General features: G+C 40.1%; 1 protein-coding gene across 3 annotated transcripts; it reads left to right on the forward strand.

Annotated features, from left to right (window-relative positions):
• The first annotated feature begins 1,609 nt into the window (after window positions 1–1,609).
• LUC7L3 (LUC7 like 3 pre-mRNA splicing factor) lies at window positions 1,610–20,899 on the forward strand. 3 transcript variants are annotated; one of them, XM_082294129.1, is made up of 12 exons: window positions 1,610–1,810; window positions 8,437–8,503; window positions 9,518–9,557; window positions 9,819–9,963; window positions 10,978–11,052; window positions 11,142–11,246; window positions 12,354–12,515; window positions 12,922–13,205; window positions 13,750–13,910; window positions 18,761–18,901; window positions 19,007–19,112; window positions 20,438–20,899. In XM_082294129.1, the coding sequence occupies exons 1-12, from the start codon at window positions 1,712–1,714 to the stop codon at window positions 20,448–20,450; spliced, it is 1,398 nt and encodes a 465-aa protein (XP_082150255.1). In that variant the 5' UTR covers window positions 1,610–1,711; the 3' UTR covers window positions 20,451–20,899. The 3 variants fall into 3 exon arrangements, with proteins under 3 accessions (XP_082150255.1, XP_082150256.1, XP_082150254.1); XM_082294130.1 differs by lacking the exon at window positions 19,007–19,112 and having other exon boundaries at window positions 18,761–18,954; XM_082294128.1 differs by having other exon boundaries at window positions 19,007–20,899.
• Window positions 20,900–21,472: the final 573 nt, after the last annotated feature.

A 21,472-nucleotide genomic window follows, 5' to 3' on the forward strand; every position in this document is an offset into this window, starting at 1 on the left:
CTCATCATCTTTGTGCATTCTCAGCAGAATCAACTAATCCCTAAAAAAAATAAATAAAGATTACTATCTGTCTGCAAAGCAATTGGAAAGATTATAGGTTTGGTTTGAAAAGCTGTTTTATGTCGTTGTGGATTTGTCCTAAACCAAGTTACAGAGCAATCAGTAAAAACTTTACCACTACAAAAAGTCAAAATAATAATTTCAAACTCCAGTCACTTCTGTATTCCAGCTTGCTCTGTGTAGCCACGGCAGTGTGCCAAGGAATTCTGCAGTAGTCAGGCCCCAGTATACCTGTTTGCTTCCTCAATGCAATCAGAGCATTACAAAGAAACTGAAACAGCCCAGTTCTGTCCCAGTTCCCAGCATTAACACCCCGCCTTTCCTCCCATCCCCAAACCCAGACTGCAGGATATTGCCTGAAAATTCACACCACAACTTGTGTTACGTTGATTTCAATCACACTCTTCCAACAGTTCCAGTGGGGTCTTAAATCATTACAAAATTGCAAAGCTTGAAAGAAGATCGTGGTGCCTCACAGTGCTGCTTTGGGGAGAGATTTCCGGAAAGAAAACTCCTCAGGTAACAACTGGTGCTTGCATGAAGCCCTCAGTGATGCTGAACAAAGTTGCTAGGAGTCTAAGTGGGTTTTACAGCATGAATATTGGCTTGAAGCTTTTCAAAAAAGATGATGTAATTAAAATTTTAATTATTTATATGTACTTAGAGCATTCAAAATGATGTTGAGTAATTGGAAAATAGTTGACAATTGCTATGTGAAATTCAGTATACATCGAGTACAAGGTCATATCTAGAAAGGAAAACAAAATGGGCTGGTTCCAAGGTCAAAGAGTAAGAGTTATGCTACATATGAAGGACTTATATTCTCCCTCAATCTGTCAAGCATGGAGACAGGCTTCCCAGGGAAGTGGTGGAGTCATCAACCCTGGAAGTGTTCAAAAAACGTGTGGATATGGCACTTGAGGACATGGTTTATTGGTGTGTGTGGTGATGGTTGGACTGGATGATCTTAGAGGCCTTTTCCAACCATAACGATCCTACAATTCCATGAATTCCTAAGGGAATATGCACAGCTGGAGGCACTCAGGACCGGGACTCAGTAGCAGTGCATCAGGAGTGGTTTGGGTGACTTTCTTCTGCCAGGGTGCAGAGGGGACCATGATAGTGCTTCAGCTGTGCCCAGGCCCGTGTCCTCAGCCTCCAGCCATGACCAGCAAGACCAGCAGCACTGTGTGTGTCTGGGCTGTGTCCCTGCGCCCTGATCCCGCACTGGGCTGGACACTGTCTGTCGTGACAGCTTACCGTCTGCAGTGACACCACAGGGAGCTGGGCGTTATCTGTCATGACATCTCTCTGGGCTGGACACCGTCTGTATGGCACCCGCTGCCCCTCACGCGGAGCCACAGGCGGCAGTGGCCGTTCCCCGTGCGGATATTTGCCGGCTCCGGCCGTTCCCCGTGCGGGTATTTGCCGGCTCCGGCCGTTCCTGCCCGCGGGCCCCGCGGCTGTCCGGGCCGGGCTGCACGGAGGGGCCGTGAGGGAACGGAGCGCGGCGCGCTCGGCCCGCGCGGTGCATTGTGGGCAGGGCCAGCCGCCGCCGCCGCCATTTTGTCTCTGTCAGGCGCGGCGCGGGCGGTCGGGGCGAGGTGGCTGAGCCGGTGTCTGGCGAGGGGGATTCGGCCTGCAGCTCACGATGATATCGGCCGCCCAGCTCCTCGATGAGCTCATGGGCCGGGACAGGAACCTGGCCCCGGATGAAAAGCGCAGCAACGTGCGGTGGGACCACGAGAGCGTGAGTGCAGCGGGGCCGCTTCTCTCCTCCCTCCTTCCCTGCTCTCGCACGCTGCGCGGGGCAGGGGGTTTGTCGGAGCGGCATGGGCGGCTTCTCTTGGCCGGGGACAGGCGCGTGGAGGGGGGAGAAGGGAAGGGGGGAGGTGCTGGCCAGAGCGGGGGTTCCGCGTGGTTTGTGGAGGCGCGGGTCGGGCTCTCCGCGCTGGGCCCTGCATGGCGGCCTGGGGCGGGCCGGGCCCGGCCGTGCGCGGGAACCGCGCCGAGCCTTCAGCGAGGGGGAAGATGCCGGGCTGCAGGAGGGACAGCCCCGGTGTGCGGGTGTTGGCGGGGGAAGGCTGCGCCCGCCGGGGCCGCCGTTAACGGGAGCGGGAATTTTCAGAGGTCCGGTGGTGGCGGCGGCGGAGATCTCCCGCAGGGAAACACAAAAATAAGGCGGGGAGGCGGGGCGGTTAAAGGAATTCAGGACTTCTGAGTAGAAGCTGTTGGCTTGCGCGAAGGGGGATGAGACAGATGTTCTAGTTTGGGAGATAAATGTCTCTGGATCTTTTCCTGAGGGTGGTGAGGAAACAGAAGGGCACGCGCGTACCGACTTAAATGTTTTACGGTTTTTACTACAAGGAAAAACCGTAAGACTTTGGAAAGTGAGGATGTGGTTAAGAAAAGCTTGATTCTTTCCATATTTCCTCACTCAGAGGAGTCTCCTTGGAGGGCGGGGGGGGGGGGGGGGAAGGACACTAACCTAGACAAGACTGTTGTTTAGCAGTATTTACATACTTTTGCTAACGTGGTGTTCATTCATTTTCTGCAGTAAGTAGCCCAAACAAGAGAACGTTGTTGTTGTTATTGTTGTTGTTATTATTATTTGAGGTTTCTCCACTGGTTGAGCTTTAATGAATGATGACTTAGTTTTGGCCATCGTAGTTGAATTGTAAGTTACTTCAGGAAAACTCAGTGGTAGCTACAAAGTTCCCGTAGCTGTATACTTTGGGACAGATGAACACTGATTAGTTTTTAAATTTTATTTTCTCCCCGTTCGTGATACATTTAATTATGGCATATGTTAAAAGAAAGTGTCACAGTTACAGTAATTTATCACGTAAGTGATAGGAATTTCTGTGGTTTAAGCTGCACAGAGCATTTAGCTCCTCCCTCCCTTAGCATTTGCTTGGGATGTTTAATTGGGAGGAGGGAGAAATGCTTGGGTTTGGCTGTTCTAAATTGCATCTTAATCAAAGACATGATTTCATGTTTTTATATGGGATCTAGGTCATTATAAAGGAGGATAACACTTGTTTGAATTTGTTTGAATTGGTTGAATTTGCATGAATAAGGACCAATGCCTATCTTACAGTAGTTTTTTCAAGTGTGAGGAACAATTCCCTCCCTTGAAAAATTCTGCTCTATAGTTAAGCAGTGCACGTCAGGAGAAAATGGTGAGTTCAGGAAGTTTTCATGACCTTATGTGTTTCTAGACTTACTTTATTAAGAAAATAGTACAGGTGTTCAGTTAGATATTTTCCTTTGAATGTGAATTTGAAATAAGGAGGAGTTACATGAAATATATTAAATATGAGGTGAATGGCTTGAGCCATGTTGGTCCAGGTAGAACAACAGATAAGGGGATTATTGGTTTGGTTTATTCATTAAGGTGAGAAAGACTTTTTTTCTTCAGTTTGTTTTTTTTTTCCCCCATCATTCGCTTTTAATAAATTCAGATTACTGTCTTCATCTTCAAATGAGCAAATCACAGAATATTTTCAATTTTTTTTTCACTTACAACTTCAGGCTGAAGAGTTCGACTACAGCCAAAGGACTCTGTCTCTAAGCTGTTGTTTTAGAAACAGGGCCTTGTCTCTCCTTCTCAGTCTTCTGACAGTTCAGAAGGTGAGAGCACTGGGAAAGTTAAAGGCTTAGGGTTGAGCCTTCAGTCCTGCAGGAACTGCTGTTTGCTCTGCTTCTGCTTTTATTTGAGACTAAATACTAAATCCTTTCTGCAAGGAATGTTTTCCTAGGTTCCTATAGTCAACTGATGAGTTCATAAAACCCAACAATTACTGCTGTTCAACACGTGTTTCAGTTTGACTTTCTTTGTCACCTAACGATTAAATTTGCAGTGCTGACAGGTTTTAAAAGACAGGAAATGCATCTGCATTTCAAATAGTAAATTTCAAATAGTAACATTTCATTCCTCTGCCTGACTGCTGTGCTACTTTTCAGGTGAAATACATGTGCTAATGTAATTTCTTCTGAGATTAGACATAGATCATCATGCAACCTGCTCAATGCCAGCATGTTGTACTGATCCCAAAGTGTAGGATTTTGTGTCACATTTCATCAGTTTTGAATGTGGAAGATTATCACAAGAAGCTCATCTGTATTTTGCTTATCATTTGGAGATTGCATCCATGTGGCTATCAGAAACTGGAAGGTGCAGTGAAATACAAGACGGGAGTGGAAGGTGTGGAAGCAGAGGGTGTGATAGCTCAGTGTGATGTATTTGCAGTGCCAATGAAACGTTGATCATATATTTTAAGAGCTTTTGTAGAGCTTAAGTTCTTACTTTAAAACTTTGACATGATTAAAGCCTTTAATCTTTAAAAATTGGAATCCCACTTGTGGTATATTTCAGCATGATGGCATGTCCTTAGGTGATCAGTCCTAGTTTGGGCAACAAGTCTTTGTTTTGTGTGCAGGAGGAAATTATTACTATCATGTATTTTAGTCTTTCTGCTTACTGTCATGTGTGTAGACAAAGTATATGTCTTTATTGATTCACACCTTCCTGCTTTAATACGCCACCTGCACAAAGCAAGTTCTTATGGAAACAGCGATTGCATAAGAGTTCTGAGGCTGTTCTGTAGCACAAGACAGCCCGGCATAGGCTGCCTGTGCTGCTGTAAGGTTTGAAATTGTGCTGCTTCTTCAAGGCAAACTCAGGGTTTTCAGAAAGTGGAGAGGGGTGAAGACCTGGTAGAGACAAATGGCTGTAAGCGATCATCTCTGATAATGCAGTTTCTCAAAATGTAGGTTTGTATTCAGAGTATAATGTGATAGTTTTAGCTATTTATGATGTGTTATGCTTTTACTTTTATAGTGCTAGCGACCTAAATTGCTTTGTATCTAGGTAGAATTTAAGGACTTAATCCTCCAGGGGATGGAGGGAGAGGACTTAACCTTCCATTACTAATACTCTTCAAATAACATTTATCTTTAAGAGTAGGTTCGGGAGAAGGGCTGATGTTGGTTTGGGTGGGCGGGCATTGCTCTTAAAATGTCTGCTGCATGTGAGCTTTAATGGATTCAAAGAACTCGACTGTGAGAAAGAATTTACTAGTTTCTGGTGTGTGAGCCACAATCTGCTGGATTTTATTCTCAGCCATTTTACTAGGAATTGTCTGCCTAAAGGAATTTGCTTACGTAATTGTTCATTACTGTTAGAGAGATACTTCTCCATCAGTAAATACAGTTCTTGCAGAAGAGAAGCATGGTAATGTAGAAGTATTAACAATATAGACATGTCAGTAGCTTCTTTATGTGGGAAAGCTTTGAACTGCTTCCCCGACTCCAACTGAATTTGCAATTCTTGCTGTTAACTTAGTGGACTTGGATGTAAAGGATTCTACTTTCCTATCTCCAAGAGATTTCAAGGATTAACAAATTTGTGGTGAAGAAGTGGAAAGTTCCAAGCACCTCTGTTGTAGTGTCTTATCAAAATGTGAGAACTCAAGGGCTTTGAGACCCAAGCTGTGTCTTATCCTGCAGCAACAGTTTTACAGCGACACTTCTCTATTGCACCTTCTCACTAGCAGAGTTGTCAGAATAATTCTGCAAAAAGGAATAAATGCTCGTTACCTGCATAGGGAGTTATCCCTACCAAACTGCCTGTTGGTCTGTTGCTGCATGTATGGAATGTGTTTCCATGTTACTTGCGATTAGTGCAGCGGCCTGATAAACCATGGATGAGGTGACTGATAAGCCTCAGTTCTGTTTCAGTCCTTTAATGGCTCCGTGATGCTTCAGCCATTCCTTGGCCCACTCACTATTGATTATTTAGAATTGTTTGGAAGTACAGCTGGTGTTCAGCCTGGAAAGACAAATGTTGCGCTCAGTGAAGCTGAGCTGGAATGATACCTGCAAGATTCTGCAGGATTCCAGCAAGTTGTGTTTTCCTGTTGAAGCAAACTCAGTTGAAGAGCATAATGAAATAGGTATGAGAGGGGAAGAAAATTGCTTCAGCCACAGTGGTCTGAACCACTCTGAAGTGAGTATTTCTCTGCAGGCTGCTTCCTAGGAGAAAATGTCAGGTAATTCACTTGATGCCATCCTAGTGCTAGAGTGGCAGCATCTAGAGCTGGTAGGAGAAAATTATGGCAGCTTATTGGTGTGTGTGGGTTTTGTCATTATTTTGGGTTTGAGTTTCTTTGTTTGTTTGATATGGCTTGTGCTTGTTTGGAGGTTTTAATGTATAAATAATTAATACAGTGTGTGGCCTGTTTAAATCTCTTATTTTGGTATTGGTTACTGCAACTTTTGGCTGTAACCATCAGTTCATAAAAAGAGGATTTTCCTAGTAGTGCTGTTTTATAATAATTGTAATTTTTTCTGGTTTTCATTGAGGGTGAGTTTGTTTTGTTTCATTTTGTTTTGTTCATCATACTTCTAATTACTTTTCCTTTGCTTGTTTTGTTGCTACTAGTTTCTAAACTGTTACAGGCCAGTTTGCTTAATTTTTTTGTTGATGGAAGATATTGTACAACCCTTTTTACACTATGGTATGGTCAGACTGTTATTATTGTGCTCTCTGTGTCTTAGGAAATTGTCTAGTCCATCGCTGAAATTTTTTGGGAAGTGCCTTTTCACTGATCCTTATACCTAAATGGGAATATGAGAAAATGGAAGAGAATGTATAGAGAAATTACATTTCTATGGAGTAGTACAGGAGCCCATCTCAGAAACTGCTCATTTGAAGCAATTTTGTAGTAAAACAAGGGATATTGCAGCTTTCGGAGAAGAGCAGGTTCTGAAACCAGATTTTGTCCAGTAACTTTCTCCTTGCTTCTGAGAAGAAAAAGTCATTTCGTGTGTTTTCTTAACTATTCTTGGTAAATTGCTTCAGATAGGTGCCAGTATCCAAACCTGGATCATGGGAGACATATTCAAATTACATAGTAAGAGATTTGTTTGTTTGTGTTTCTTGTCCATGGCTTGTTAATAGAAAGCCTGATTGTTTTTCTGAGTAATCTGTAAAGCAGTCAGTAGAGTTGTAACTTCCGTAGCCTGATTTGCAGTCTGGCAGTTAGCTTGGAAAAATAAATCAGGCTAATCTAATTTGATCGATGGGTATCACAGGCTTTTCAGTGAGGTGGTGGTGTTTGGGGCCTCTCTCCTCACCCCCATTTCTTAAAATACTTCAGACTGTATCTTGGGAGATAAGACACTGCAAGTCTTTGTCCACAGGATATGTGAGAGGATTAGAACTAGGCTGTAATGCAGTCACAGTTATTAGATTTGCCAAAAATTAGAAACTGTGTAACATAAAGAAGGTGCTGGAAGAATGTCCAGGCTAGTTTCGGATTTACACCTTAATTAATGGCAGTCAAATCTGTGGGAAGGGTCTAGTGAAAACTTAATTATTTAGGATTGTTTATGAAGTTAGGGGTGCAAGTATTTCTGAATCTGCCCTTTTGGCTGTTCTGATGGATAGACAGGAGATATTTCTGTGTTACAAACTTCAGGAACTGACCAACTTGACTAGCTAAGCCCATGCTCATGGGTGAGGTTGAATAATCTTTTTAACAAAAGCTGGTTTTATCCCATCATATGCTAAGTATTTTCTGACTAGAGTAACAGGTTTGTGGTTTTTTGAACTTACTGGTGGTCTTTTTCTGTTATCAGAAAAAGAACCTGACTTGATAATGTAAAACCAGACTGTGCAGAAACAAACTGAACCCTTTTTAGTTGGCAGGAAACCAGGTTAAAATGAGTGTCTTCTCTGCCTGAAGAGCTATATAATGTCTTGTTGCCTGTCTTTCTTAAGGTAGGGAATTGTAAAAGCATTGGAGTGGGAAAGCTTTTGGATGATTGTCAGTCTTTTAATTGCCATCGAAGTCCTTGGGGCAGTACCTGATGTTTGAATGCAAATGGCTCTGGTTTTCCATGCCAGTAGCTCTGAGGAAGTGAAGGCTGAACGCAAAGTTGTCCCAGGCAAGCAGAGGAACTTGTTCCATGCTTCCATGGCAGCTGTTCTCAGCCCTTGTGGCTTTTCACAGTTAGGAATTTCTCTGAAACTTTATTAAATAGTCCAATCTGATTTCATTCCTTTCCTTTGGAAATATTAAATATTGATATCTATAAATTGATGACCCTTTAATCTTAAATATTTAGTGGTAAAATTAAGATATATTACTTTTGCAAGGAAAAGTAAGATTTTTGGTGTTTTGTCATCAAGATGCACCTTGTAGCACTTACTGCTGCCAAGAAATACAAAATAGAGGGTGTGTAAAATTTTTAGAAATTCTACTATGTCCAAAAGAAACTTTATCACTGTATTTTAGAAATAGAAGTGATTACATAAAATTTCCTATTCAAGAGGCAAAAAATGATGCCTGTTTCTTTCTTTTCTGTCAGGTTTGCAAATACTACCTTTGTGGCTTTTGCCCAGCTGAATTATTTACAAATACCCGTTCTGATTTAGGTAAGTTTATAAGTCATGAGATTTTTATTCACTTAAAAGTAATTACAGCTAAGCTTTTGTTTGCAAACTATGTTTTTATTGTTAATTGCTTTGTCAAACACTGAATTTTTTTTACTTTTTCATTTCAAGGGTTGCCAGTGATACAGTATGCTAAGAGTAATATTTATTCCACATCCTACTTTGCCTAAGTGAAAAAACCTCTTAAATTTTTTTTCTTACTGTGTAAGCTAAATTACTGGGTATGGGGTGCTTTTCTCCTGCTCAAGTTTCAGTTTCTAGTTAAGGTTATTCTACCTGGGCAGGGTTTTAACCTGGTTTTGTGTGAGTATACTTTTTTGAGCTGCTTTACTTTAGAGACTCACTTTCTGTAATAGTTATTTCTGAAGACTGGCTCTAAATTACTGGCAGCTTTCAAGTGATGGTACATGGACAGCATGTAGCTTGGAGATGGTAACTTAGCAAAACCAGACTTTTTGTCTTAGTGTTAATTTCTAAGTCTGTTGAAGAGTTTGAGAGTCTGGGGAAGGTGGGGAGTTTTAACACAGCCACCTTCATGGACTCAGGGCACGTACCTCCTAATTTTACTCTGAAGATCAATGTTTTAGGTAGCCAGTGTGTTGCAAAGAACACTGGAAATCAGAAAGTGCCTGATGAAATTACCCTTCATATGCAATTTTTTTGTTGTTCTTTTTTATTTTTTAAAGCCCCAGGTGTTTAGGATATTACATTGTTTGTTTGTATTGACTGATGTAAAACTTGATCTGGAAATTCTATTTTTATGAAGACTTCATATATAGAGTCTCTTTTGGTTTTATAGTTACTAAATGATATTGCCATTTTTTTTCTTTGATACATCTTTCCAGCTGCAAGCAAAGGAAGCAGAAAGGCAGAAGCATACAAGTCCTTGTTAAATGTTTATAGTCCTGTTCTATTGTGGTGCACAAACAAATGCTGGTGGAATATGAATACAACATTTAGGAATGCAAACTTAAGCTTTTTGTGTTGTCTTCTTAGGTCCTTGTGAAAAAATTCATGATGAAAATCTACGCAAACAGTAAGTTTGTTGTTGGATATGTTAAAGCAGATAGAGTTTCTGGTATCTTTGTCATTTGTTAATAGCAACCCAAACATTACAAATTAATTGCTATTTTATTATGTGAATTTATTTAAATTCCTGTTTAAATAAAAATTTATTTCTTTAAATATATAATACTCTCCTACTATGAGCAAGAATTTATAATACTGTGTATCTTGTTACTTAGTTCTCATCTTTTACAGATTGATGTGAGCTTTCATTTTAAAAATCTTCTCTCAGGTACGAGAAGAGCTCTCGGTTTATGAAGGTGGGCTATGAGAGAGACTTCCTGCGTTATTTGCAGAGCTTGCTTGCAGAGGTGGAGCGCAGGATCCGGAGGGGCCATGCTCGTTTGGCACTGTCACAGAACCAACAGTCTTCTGGGGTGAGTCTGCAAGAGTCATTGAGGCAGCTTTTCCTGCACATAGCATCTTCAGGGTGTCTTGACCTTATCTATTCAGATAAAACTTACTGTTATCCAGAAGATTCCTGATCAGTAAGATTTTTCATCTGTTAGCCAGCAGGTCACACATCTGGCTCTAATGGACGAGCCAACAGCTCCACAGTCAGGAAGAGCCCTCTCTGTTCTCGCCATCTCTTGTTTTCTCAGAACAAGTATCTGTTCTCTACCTGTCAAGTGTTGTCTTTATCCTGACAACCTCAGTCTACCTTCTCTCCACTAGTTGCACATTCCTCCCTCCCTGCACTAGCAAGCTGTATCTTGTCCCCTGATGGATTTGGAGCAATGATTGTGGCCTGTGCTCTGTGAATTTTGTGACTGCCAGGACAGCCTTGCTCCTTTCTGCTGCCCCACCTCACTGTTCTGTGCAAAGTCCACTTGCTTCAGAAGGAGCTGTGGGCAGCATCCAGTTGAGAGATATCACTTATGGAGCAGAGCAGAGGTGGGAGGGAGGCAGTAAGTATTCTGGCAGGCTGCAGAAAGGACACTGCTAACAAATACATCTTTGAAGTAAGGTTCTTTTTGCATTTTACGCTCAGAAATCGAATTTCAAAGCCCACAGAACTTCTAAGTCATACTTGAATGTCTGCAAAGATATGTAATAGGTGCATGGGAGTGTCAGAGCTTAAAATTAGGACTTTGAATTCACTTTTTTTACCTTCTATGGGCCAGGACCTTGAACATTTCTGTTGATTCGGGAGGAATTAGTGTGACTAGACTTAGCAAGGGTGGAGTAAATGGTGTTTGAGGAGTGTTTTATGTTAGACTAGACTATTATTAGTAGCTTCTCGTAGGAGAAGAGGCAGGGGGAGGTTATTCCCAAAGTGTCTCTGGAATATGAGAAGGCATACATTTGTGTGTTTAGCTGGTTTAATAAAAGAAAAAAAAAACCAACAAGGAAAGAAAAATAACCCCAACTCACTCTTGTACTGTTTGCAGGGAGCAGGACCTACTGGTAAAAATGAAGAGAAGATTCAGGTGTTAACTGACAAAATTGATGTACTGCTTCAACAGGTGAGAGTTTTTTAACCCACATAAGAGAGATCTCTTACTTCTGTTACTTGATCAAAAATTAAACTTCTAATTTTTTTATTGCCTTTTAGATTGAAGAACTAGGGTCAGAAGGAAAGGTGGAAGAAGCACAAGGAATGATGAAACTCGTTGAACAGTTGAAGGAAGAGAGAGAGCTGCTGAGGTCTACGACTTCAGTAAGTAATGTGTTTATAGTTCTGTGAGACATATCAAAATTTCATGCACAGTACATTCTGAATAACCTTGTCCTTCCACTGAAGGCATGCAAGGTCTGTGCAGAATTTATTACTTAGAAACAGGACATTTGGCTGTGTTAATCCATTGTGTTGATTAAGCATTCTACCTTGAGAGTGGGCTTCCTGCACACAAATTATGGAATTATTCACCCAGCAGTCCTGGAGGAGAGCTTGCACCTTACTCTAGTTCAGGTCTCAGTTAAACTTTGCCCTGTAGCCTCTGCAATATAATTTTACTGAACTACCAATGTGACTGTTACAGAAAGTCCTTGAGGCAGGGCTGTGACTAGAGACAGGCATCTGACTCTGAGAGCTGCAGAAGCCAGAGGGAATGTGTTAAGTAGCAAGTTCCTGTCAATAAAAAGGAGCTAAAGCTAAAAGATTTTATTTTGGTGTTTAATGAAATGCTCAAATTGAGATTCTTGTTTTATTTTTTTAAGAGCTCTTAAATGTTGCAGGTAGTGTGTTTATGTCCATACTGTATGATTCATGAACATTGCACAGCAATAATCACCTGGGTTTATGTTGAAATTTCAGTGTATTTCTCATATGTCTGTTGAAACAGTGGTTTAATTTAACCACCGTACTTTTAAATAGAAGCCAGCATTTCTTTTTGTTTTTCTTCATGGGGTATTCTAGCCTTTTGATTCCTTGAGGTATATTCTGTGGTAGTTCTGCAGCTCCTGACATTTCAATTGATGCCAAAGTACTCTTAAAACTGAAAAAGCTTTAAAAGAAAATGTTAAACCTTTAATTTTTATGATACTGCGAGGAGGCTGCAGGTGTGACTGTGTACATGTTAATGCGCTGAGGAATGGTTCTGTGATTTCTTGTGGGTTCCTTCCTTGTGGGAACGGGCATAGGTGGCCTCTTTTCTCCCTGTTTGCTGTGTTGGGGTGCAGTGCTCCAAAGATAAAGCTGGCAGATGTGATTTCAGCTTTCAGTAGCACCTGGGATTTGACAGCGGTAACATAGAGTTCTAAACCTCTTCACTGGCTTCTGGCTGAAACTTTTCTTTCGCCTAATCAAATATTTTTCTTTTTTCAGACGATTGAGAGCTTTGCAGCCCAAGAAAAACAAATGGAAGTTTGCGAAGTTTGTGGAGCCTTTTTAATTGTAGGAGATGCGCAGTCCAGGGTAGATGACCACTTGATGGGAAAGCAGCATATGGGTTATGCCAAAATAAAAGCTACTGTAGAAGATTTAAAAGTAAGTATTTCCTCCAGTTATTGAAATGAAAAATGCTTGGAGGCTTCCTAACGTATATAAAAGGCTGCCCAGTGGATTTTCTCAGGAGAGTGAAACACTCCAAGGAATGGAATCCTGCACTAAGCTTTCACTGATGTAATTTGTTGTGACATTAGATATAAGCAAAGATGTCGATTAAGGTGGAAATTTTTATGGCCTTTTTAAAGAAATGTAGTGTGGCCTCTATTCTTGTGAGAGTGACAAACAAAAAAAAGTTCTGCAAGACAAAGGATTTTAGGAAGCACTGTTCTTTGTTTGGAAAATAACACTGAAATTTTTTAGAAGCTTAGGCTTTTACATCCTCAGAACTTACAAGCTTAAGTATCTTGAGTAATCTTCATTTCTTCTTGTGAACTTGTTTTTTAAGGAAAAGTTACGAAAAAGAACAGAAGAGCCTGACCGTGATGAAAGGTTGAAAAAGGAGAAGCTAGAACGGGAAGAGAGAGAGAAAGAGAGGGAGCGAGAAAGAGAAGAGCGGGAAAGGAAGAGACGACGTGAAGAGGAAGAAAAGGAAAAAGAGAGGGCTCGTGACAGAGAGAGACGTAAAAGGAGCCGCTCACGAAGCAGGCATTCAAGCAGGACATCTGACAGGAGGTGCAGCCGCTCACGAGACCACAAAAGGTCAAGAAGCAGAGAAAGAAGGCGAAGCAGGTATGTGCATGTGTGACTGTGTGTCTCTTAAGTATTTTCACATAACTTTCTAAAAGGTAAAAGTCTTACGGGGACTTGATCTGTCAGCCTGGGTCCCATCACTGATGTGTTAGCTTCACTTAGGTCTTGCTTCTTAAGTGAAGACACACTTTATTGGTTCTAAGGATAAGCAAGTTTTTGCTGAGTGTCACTCTCTCCTCTCCATTTTTGGAAGATGACACCTTTGTGGTAGAAGTGGCTGTATGAGGGAGCTTTCAGCAGACAAAGAATGCTCCCAAAGAATAGGGTCTTGTTTCTTCCTTCAGTTGGTCTTTATTTCATGGTGGTAGATACTTTTAAGCGGTGTAGTTAAGTGTTTCAGTAAATGAAGAGGGCAATGATGCCAGCTCTTAGGTACTGGGAAATATTTACGTACAATATGTTAAGATTTGGTTTCTGCAGATAATCACTGTATTAGAAAATGCTACTGTTTTATTGTTTCATATTCCGAGTTAGAGAATAGCAGCTGAGATTTACGTTTTTAAAATTTTCTCTGAATGTTAAGGAGTCGTGACCGGAGAAGAAGCAGAAGCCATGATAGATCAGAAAGGAAACACAGGTCTCGCAGCAGGGACAGGAGACGGTCAAAAAGCCGGGATCGGAAATCCTACAAGCACAGAAGCAAAAGCAGAGAGAGAGAACAAGACAGGAAGTCAAAAGAAAAAGGTATGTTTGTATAAAGACTGAGTTCTTAGCAAGTTCTGAAACTAATATTTTCTTAGAGTCTCAAAAGCTGTTAGCCTCTCAGTGAGTGACTGAAAGTTCTTAGTACCAAATCAGACCTGGTTCTGAAAGCTCTGTGTGTTGCTGTAAACAATTTGAAGTATTTTGTTCTTTACAGTTACGGTTACTGCACGTGTGCATACCTACACCCCAGTGTCCTTCTCCTACCTGCTGCGCTTTGTCTGCAGATGAAGTGTGCAAGCATTTTTATATATTTTAAGACCTGCTTACCTTTATAAAAACATAAGCCTGTAATCATCATTTCCTAAGAGTGAATGTCTTATATTCCTACTCTTAGTGGATATTTGCAATTACCCTTTGCAGGTACATGTTTAGTGGGAGATTGGTACCTGGCTTCTCACCTGTACCATCTATTACTTCTCAACACTATCATGTTACCTTTATTACCCTTTTAACAGTGCTTTTAAGTTTTTTTCCCAATCTGTAAATGTAGTCCAAGATAAATATTGCAGAATCTCTGATGCTCTAAATGACAATTTATGCCTTCTCCCCCGTCTTCTGCTCTTCCCCCGACCTTTCTCCCTTGTTTTTTGGTTTGGTTTTTTTTTTTTGTTTGTTGTTTAAACGAAGTGAGTTTTGCTTTGTCAGTATTCAGGTGAGTCTCAACAGAAAGCTGTGCTAGTCCTTGGAATGGTTTTATAGCTGTACATGCCGTGTACCACAGCATTGATGGTGACTCACTGCTTCACCAGAGGCTGGAACTCAGAAGCTTTACTTTAAGTAGGATTACAAAGAGCTACAGTGAGAACACTGCAGATTCACATTTTGTGAGAAGATACTAATTCACTGTTATTGCTAAATTTCCCCCTTTAAAAGTCTTTTGGAACTTCTGTAGGAACGTAATACTTCTGGCTCTGGTGGGGAGCTGACTAATGGCCAGTCCGAAACAGCCACCCCACTTCATGGGCTGATCATCAGTAATGGATGAAACAATTGTGTTTCTAAGGTACTTTTGAGGTTCTCTGGAATGAAAGGTGCTCTGTGCATGTTTCTGGGTTGCATAGGCCTGTCTGCTTGACCCTTCTCCATATTTATCCAGTGGATTGGTTGCCAAAATGTTGGTAATGCTTCATGTATTTCTCTTCCCTGACTTCCTTGGACTGTTTCAATTATTCTGGTTTATACTGTGGGACACCTTAAGTATTGATTCTTCTCTCATTTTCCTTTGCCCTGTAAGAGAGTGGGTTTTGCTGCTTGCTTGTTGGCAGTGGAAATGATGTGTAGGCTTTAAACTCAGATTCAGTGTTGTAGCCTATCTGTCCATTTGTTACTATTCCTACCTGATACTGTGCCTTTTTTGCCTGCTTTATGAACAGATTTCTGGTACTTGGTCAAGAATGTCCTGTTCTTCTGAATGTGTGTATCTATGCATATAAATAACTGTTTTCTTATTTATTCAAATTTGGTCTGGTTTTGAGCTTTTCAGTTCTTTTCTTAATCTTCCCATAAATAGAGGAGCTAGTGAACTTTCTTCAGCATCTCAAGTATTTTTAGTTTTGACTTGACTGATTTCCTTGCTGGCTGTTTTATTTGCTGCTTGCTACTTTCTTCCACCAGAAATGAGAACAGTGAGGTGATGCTATGAGCTGCGATGAAAATCCCACCTGGGAAAATCAATTACTTTTTTTGATTGTGCCATCCTGACATTTGTAAAAACACAAATAGGCCTTACAGCAGGACTGTAATGCTGAAGAAGTTTGTGGTTTTCCCTTTGTTGGGAAAATCTTTTCACAGAAAAAATAAAAAAGAGGAGGGGAGGAAGGAAAAAAACAAATTTAATAAGGAAACACTGAATTTCTGTGCTGAAGCTGTAAGCACAATTGCATCCTCATATTTGCAGTGTGGCACTGTAGATAGGTAGTTAAGAAGAAAGCTTTAAAGATTCATGTATTTGAGGTGTGTGGCTTTTGCACAACAGTAACTTAAAAGTTAAATCTTAATACTAATAGCTTCAGAATCTACTTCTCTTTATAGCCACCACTGATCTGCAGTTGTAAAAGTAAGCAGCAAAGGCTGTAACTGCTCATGGGTAGTGCCCTTTCATCTGGAAATCTCAGACTGCTTTATAAACACGAATATTAACACAAAAAAACCCCAAGGCATAGTTGCCCAAGACTTGCCTACAATTGCATATTAAATTAGTGCCACACTTTGAAAATTCAGAAGTCCTGGCTTCTTGTTCACTAAGATACTGTAGAAGACAAGCAACCAAGGTTGCAAGAAAAAAGCATGTGTAAAAATGGGGGCACTTGATTTGTGACTCAGATTTTGAGTCAGGGATATCTTTGCTAAAGGAAGGAGCCACCAGCCATAAACACCAGCTGAGCATTAGCTTAATATGAGCCAGTAGAATGCAGCTACTGTTCAAGTAAACAAACTTCAGAGCAGATGGAATAAATTGGGGGTTGTAATAAAAGGAAAATTATTCTCCAAGTACCTTCATTTTATGAAGGGCTAATACTGGAATGGGCCTCTAGACCACTTTGGCTTGGCTCTCTATCTTCCCTAATCTGGATTCTGATACTTATATAAAAATAATTACGATCATGTTTTAATGTTAGTGATTAAACCTCAGCAAATACTGCTAGAACACCTCAGTAATACTGGATATTATGTTTGACTGATTTTGCATTTTCTGAACAATAAAGCAATTCACTTTGTTGTGATGAGAATTCTCACAAAACACATTCTCAGTTGCCTGCACAAACTCAATCAGAAAAATGTTCATGTGTTTAATCATGAAGCAAAGTCAATATTATGTGATTGTACCTAATGGATCACAGCTGAAATAATACACCCAGTTTCAACAGCAAACTAGTTTTATGTGCTTTTAAAGAGAGAACTCTTACTGATTAAAAATACAGTGGAGGAACTTAACCTTCTTGCAGATGCTCTAGGGGTTGAAAAGTTCAGTTATTGGACTATTTGTTGAATACACTTTTTCAGTTCTGCTTGGCAAACCGGAGGTTTGCTATGGTAAACCTGTTTTAATACTAAAATTTTTAGAAGAGTTTGATCTTTCATACCACAGTTTAATAGTTTTTTTTTAACCTTAAACACAATTATCCTTCCTGACCACATTCAAGACACAAACAAGACAGAACAAAACCCTGCACACTGCACATCCATAGGGCTATTAAGATCTACCATATCTACATAGGACAGAAGATAAGATTATTGGACTGACTACTAGTCCTCTGCGGGGAAACAAGACTACTATTCCTCAGTGGATCCACGTGTGCACCGGAGATACCTTTAAGACACAAAAAGAAGACTTTTTAACAAGGTTAGTTAGAGTGCAATCTACCTGCGGAGTTGCCAAACCGAGGGCAGACAGAGCCAAACTGACTTAGTCCTTCAGTGAGCTGGGTGACGTTGCCGTGTGCTTTCTGCAAGCACCCTGCACTGGATGTGCTGCTGCAGGTGAATCCTCACTACTGGTGGTCATTAGGCAGTTGCCCTCATTGCTCTGTGAGGGCTTTACCCTATGCTTTGGTAGTGTGTTATAAAACAAAGAAGTTGGGATGTTGCTGTTCTTTTAAAGCTTAATTTCTTGCTTTGTTTCCTGGAATATAAAAGTGTGTTATGCCAGTCTAGGTGATAACATTATTTAAAATAGCTTTTTCAGAGTGTTCGATCTGTGTGCTCCTGTGTTGGGGATATATCTATCTATTTATATTACTTATTTTGATTGCCCGGATAGCAGGGAATAATCAGAAAAAAGAGCGTGAATGTTGTTCTGTATGATGACATCTGAGAGGTTGGTTTTTTTGGATTTTTTTTTTCTCTCCAAAGTGTCTTTACTGATCAAGAGTTGAATATTATGGTGTGAAATAATACAGCAGGAATTGGTATTTTTATTAAATTTGCAAATACTGAATTTACAGATGAGGCACGCAGCTCTAATACTGAATGTTTTTCTTCCCATGGAAATGTTTTTACTTCTGGCTTCCTTCCTTCTTTGAAGATTATTGAGTTCTTACTGTAGCAAATGCTTCAGTGAGCTTCCCAATTCATGATGAAATTGTGGGCTCCTTCCCCCACATCTTGCTGTTTCTTTGCCTTTGAAAAAAAGTGCTTTTTATATATTCTCCAAGCTGTCTCCCCAAGCCCTTTTAATGAGTTGTTTATAAATGACTGCTGTTTTTATAAAATTGAGAATTAACAATGCTGACAAATGTGCGGCTTCAAATTTAATCTTGGTTGTCACTGGGATCCCCACCTTCAAAGCTGTCAGTACTTAATATTGTTTCCCCAAGTATTTGATAGTTTGGGATTGCTAGTTTTTAATTGGCAAGTATCAATTTCTTTGATCATGCAGTCAAGCATTATCCCACCACTCTTTTCTGATTCTCTTCCAAGAACCATAATTAATGAGAACTGTAAACCAAAGCAGGCCGTCCACAATCAGAAATGAAAACTTGGGGACCAAAAGAGTCCCATGATAAGTAAGGAAGCCATGCACCATAATTACACATTTGCCTAACCTCTTTACCCCCAATTTGTGTATTTTGACAGAGAGCTGAGTAACTGCCTCTGTTGGGAGGTCTGACCTTTCTCCTCTTCCCCCAGCCTGTACTGTCCCCTTTTACCTTTATTTTGTCCCCTCTCCATTCCAGCATGGTAGTCTGAAGCCTTTTTCTGTAACTTTTTGAGTATTACTGTTATTGCTATGGAAAGTAATTGTCCCATGTTGTATGCAATATGTATCTCACATGTGCAATGTTTGTTTTTACTTTGAAATCCATGGTCAATGTCTTCTTTCATGGCAGAAAAGAGGGGATCTGATGATAAAAAAAGTAGTATGAAGTCCAGTAGTCGAGAAAAACAGAGTGAAGACACAAATACAGACTCGAAGGAGAGTGAGACTAAGAATGAGGTCAATGGGACCAATGAAGACATTAAATCTGAAGGTGACACTCAGTCCAATTAAAACTGATCTGATATGACCTCAGATCAGACAGAGGTAAGTGCATTATTTCAAACTTTGATTAGGGCTTTTTGTTACTGTTTAACAGTGCAGCGTAAGTATGCACAGATGAAGATGGAACTAAGTCAAGTAAGAAGACAAACTAAAGCACCTTCTGAAGGAAATGACAGTGTAGTCCTGCAAAACATTTTGAGGTACATCGTTTTGTCTCAGCTATTTTGTAGCAGACTCGTGCCCCCATTAGTGTGCCTCTTTGGGACATATTTGTAATATAGTCACCATAGAAAAATTAATTATCCTTTTTTTATTTTTAGGAATTTTGTTATCGTTTTTTTAAAAAAGTTGAACTGTTTTTGTATTTAAGTCCATATTGTGTTGGTACATCAGCAGAAACTTTTGCTTAAATACTTAATATTTGAGGCACATGTTGGACTACTTTGTTTTCATATAAACTGCTAGTATTTCTTTGTCAAGGATGTTTCTAGTTTTTTTGCTTTATTGCCTTGCATTCTAATGCAGTTTGTTCTGTAACTCGAGAGCCAGTAGCATTGGATTGATGGAAGTGTAGGGTTTATGAATTATTGCAGCTGACTACCATACCTCACACAGCGTTGGTGTTGTGAGCGGCCCATGAAAAGCCAAATTAAAAATCAAGGATTCAGTCAAACTAAGCAGGTACTCATGCCAGGTACTCCTTTCTCTACCCACATCCATGTTTGAATGCTGTTGCCTGTAATCTTTAAGCTTACTGTTGTGTTTTTGATTTTGAAGCTAGTGAAAAGGACTTTTTGTGTATTGTGTGAATACTGTAAATCTGATGTTAACAGAATGGAATTTTCTTTCAACTGTGTGTAGGGATGCAGTGCTGCCCAGAATTAGATATCTTTAAAGAGTTTAAAATGCAATAAACACTACATAATATTCGCCTTGTTACTTTCAATGCAATTCAAGTCTTTAAGAGGTATGTGCTTAATATTTCCTACTGTGTAGGAGACTTTGCAGTCAGCCATAGCACAGAACAGTGGAATGGCTGCTAACAGGCTTGTAAGGCATATGTGCAGAGACAGATGCCACCAAATGATGACAGTGTTGATGGCAGGAATGTATGCTGGAAACTGTTTGTGGGAAATGAAGCAGCTAAACAATAGGCAATACAATACTGTATTGAAAGGAAAACTTGAAGTTTTTTCCCCACTCTTGACATAGCTTTCTTACAGAAGGTCTTTAGTTGTATTCCTGAAATAAGGAACTAACAGTGGAGAGGACAGCTGATAAATGAGCTTCTTGCAACATAATTTGTTACTGTAGTGGCATTATGTATGCTAGGAACTCTTAAACACTTAATGTTGATATTAAACCATTAATGCTACATCATTGCTTCTAAAGCCAGTCACGTTCAATGGTGATGTTTTTGTAGAGTTAAGATGACAGCTAACAACTGGGCCAGTGTATAGGAATGGTAAACAGAATGCTCCTAATGCTGTCTAATCGTCTGTTCTCCCAAAATTTTGCATTATAGGACTACTACATGAAGAGTCTGCGAAGACATTGGAAGACAGCTTAAACTGAAGATCTGCTTTAAAATGAGGTGAAAGAAAGCTGTAGTGGCGTAGAAAAATATAAAGTTGAGTTAGAATTTTTTTTATAAAATTTAATTCAGGACTGGTGTTTCCTTCCAGAGTTCAGAAAGATGTGTTGATAATAGCACATATGCTACTGAGAATATAAGTCCTGTATCCCTTTTTTTTTTTCTTTAAGACTTTTTAAGATAAGAAACCAACATAACCTGAACACATGGCTTGCTCAGTGTTTAATTGCAAGTTTTCATTCTTGGACTTTAAAACACAAGAATAAATGTTTAGTATTTGTGTGAATCAAACTAAAATGAATCCCATTTTTACAACTAAGCTATTCCTAGCTTCTTGATATACAAGAAATGGAAATAAAGTATCTTTGAATTTCTGTTACAAATTTGATTGTCTCTGTCATTGAACATTTAATATTAAATAAGTTTCTTTCCTAATAAATTACTTATGTCTTCAAGCTTAGTTCATTAATTTGGATGCTTAGTTATTCCGTGCTGTTTGTGGATTTGCGGGTTTTTTTGGTGCCATCAGGATCTAATTTCAAGCTTACTTTTCTAGCTGTTAGATGCTCTTGGGTTCAGCATCTCCCCAAAAAGTGCCTTTGCTGCATTTGGTTAAGAAATTACAGAAATCTTCCAATAAAAATGTAGGTATTAAGTCTTTAGAAAACAGTTCAACTTGGACAGCATGTTCAGAGAGGTGCCAGTACTGAGACTGGCATTCAGACTGCCTCATACTTGCACTGCAGTATTGGTTTGGGATATTGATTAACGACCCTGTGCAGTTGGTCAGAACAGACAAGTGGGCAGGGAGATGTGCTTCATGCTTCCCTGTGAAGCTGTAGTGCAAGCAGGAGTGGTTCTTGTTGGAAAAGAACTGCAGTGTGTACTAGTCAGTGCTGTGGCTGTAAGGCAATGAATTTACATTCTTTAAAAAGAGCATTATCTTTTCCATTAGGATTCAGGCTT

The sequence above is a fragment of the Coloeus monedula genome (genome assembly GCF_965178545.1).
Source record: "Coloeus monedula genome assembly, chromosome: 19".
Taxonomy (NCBI): Eukaryota; Metazoa; Chordata; class Aves; order Passeriformes; family Corvidae; genus Coloeus; species Coloeus monedula.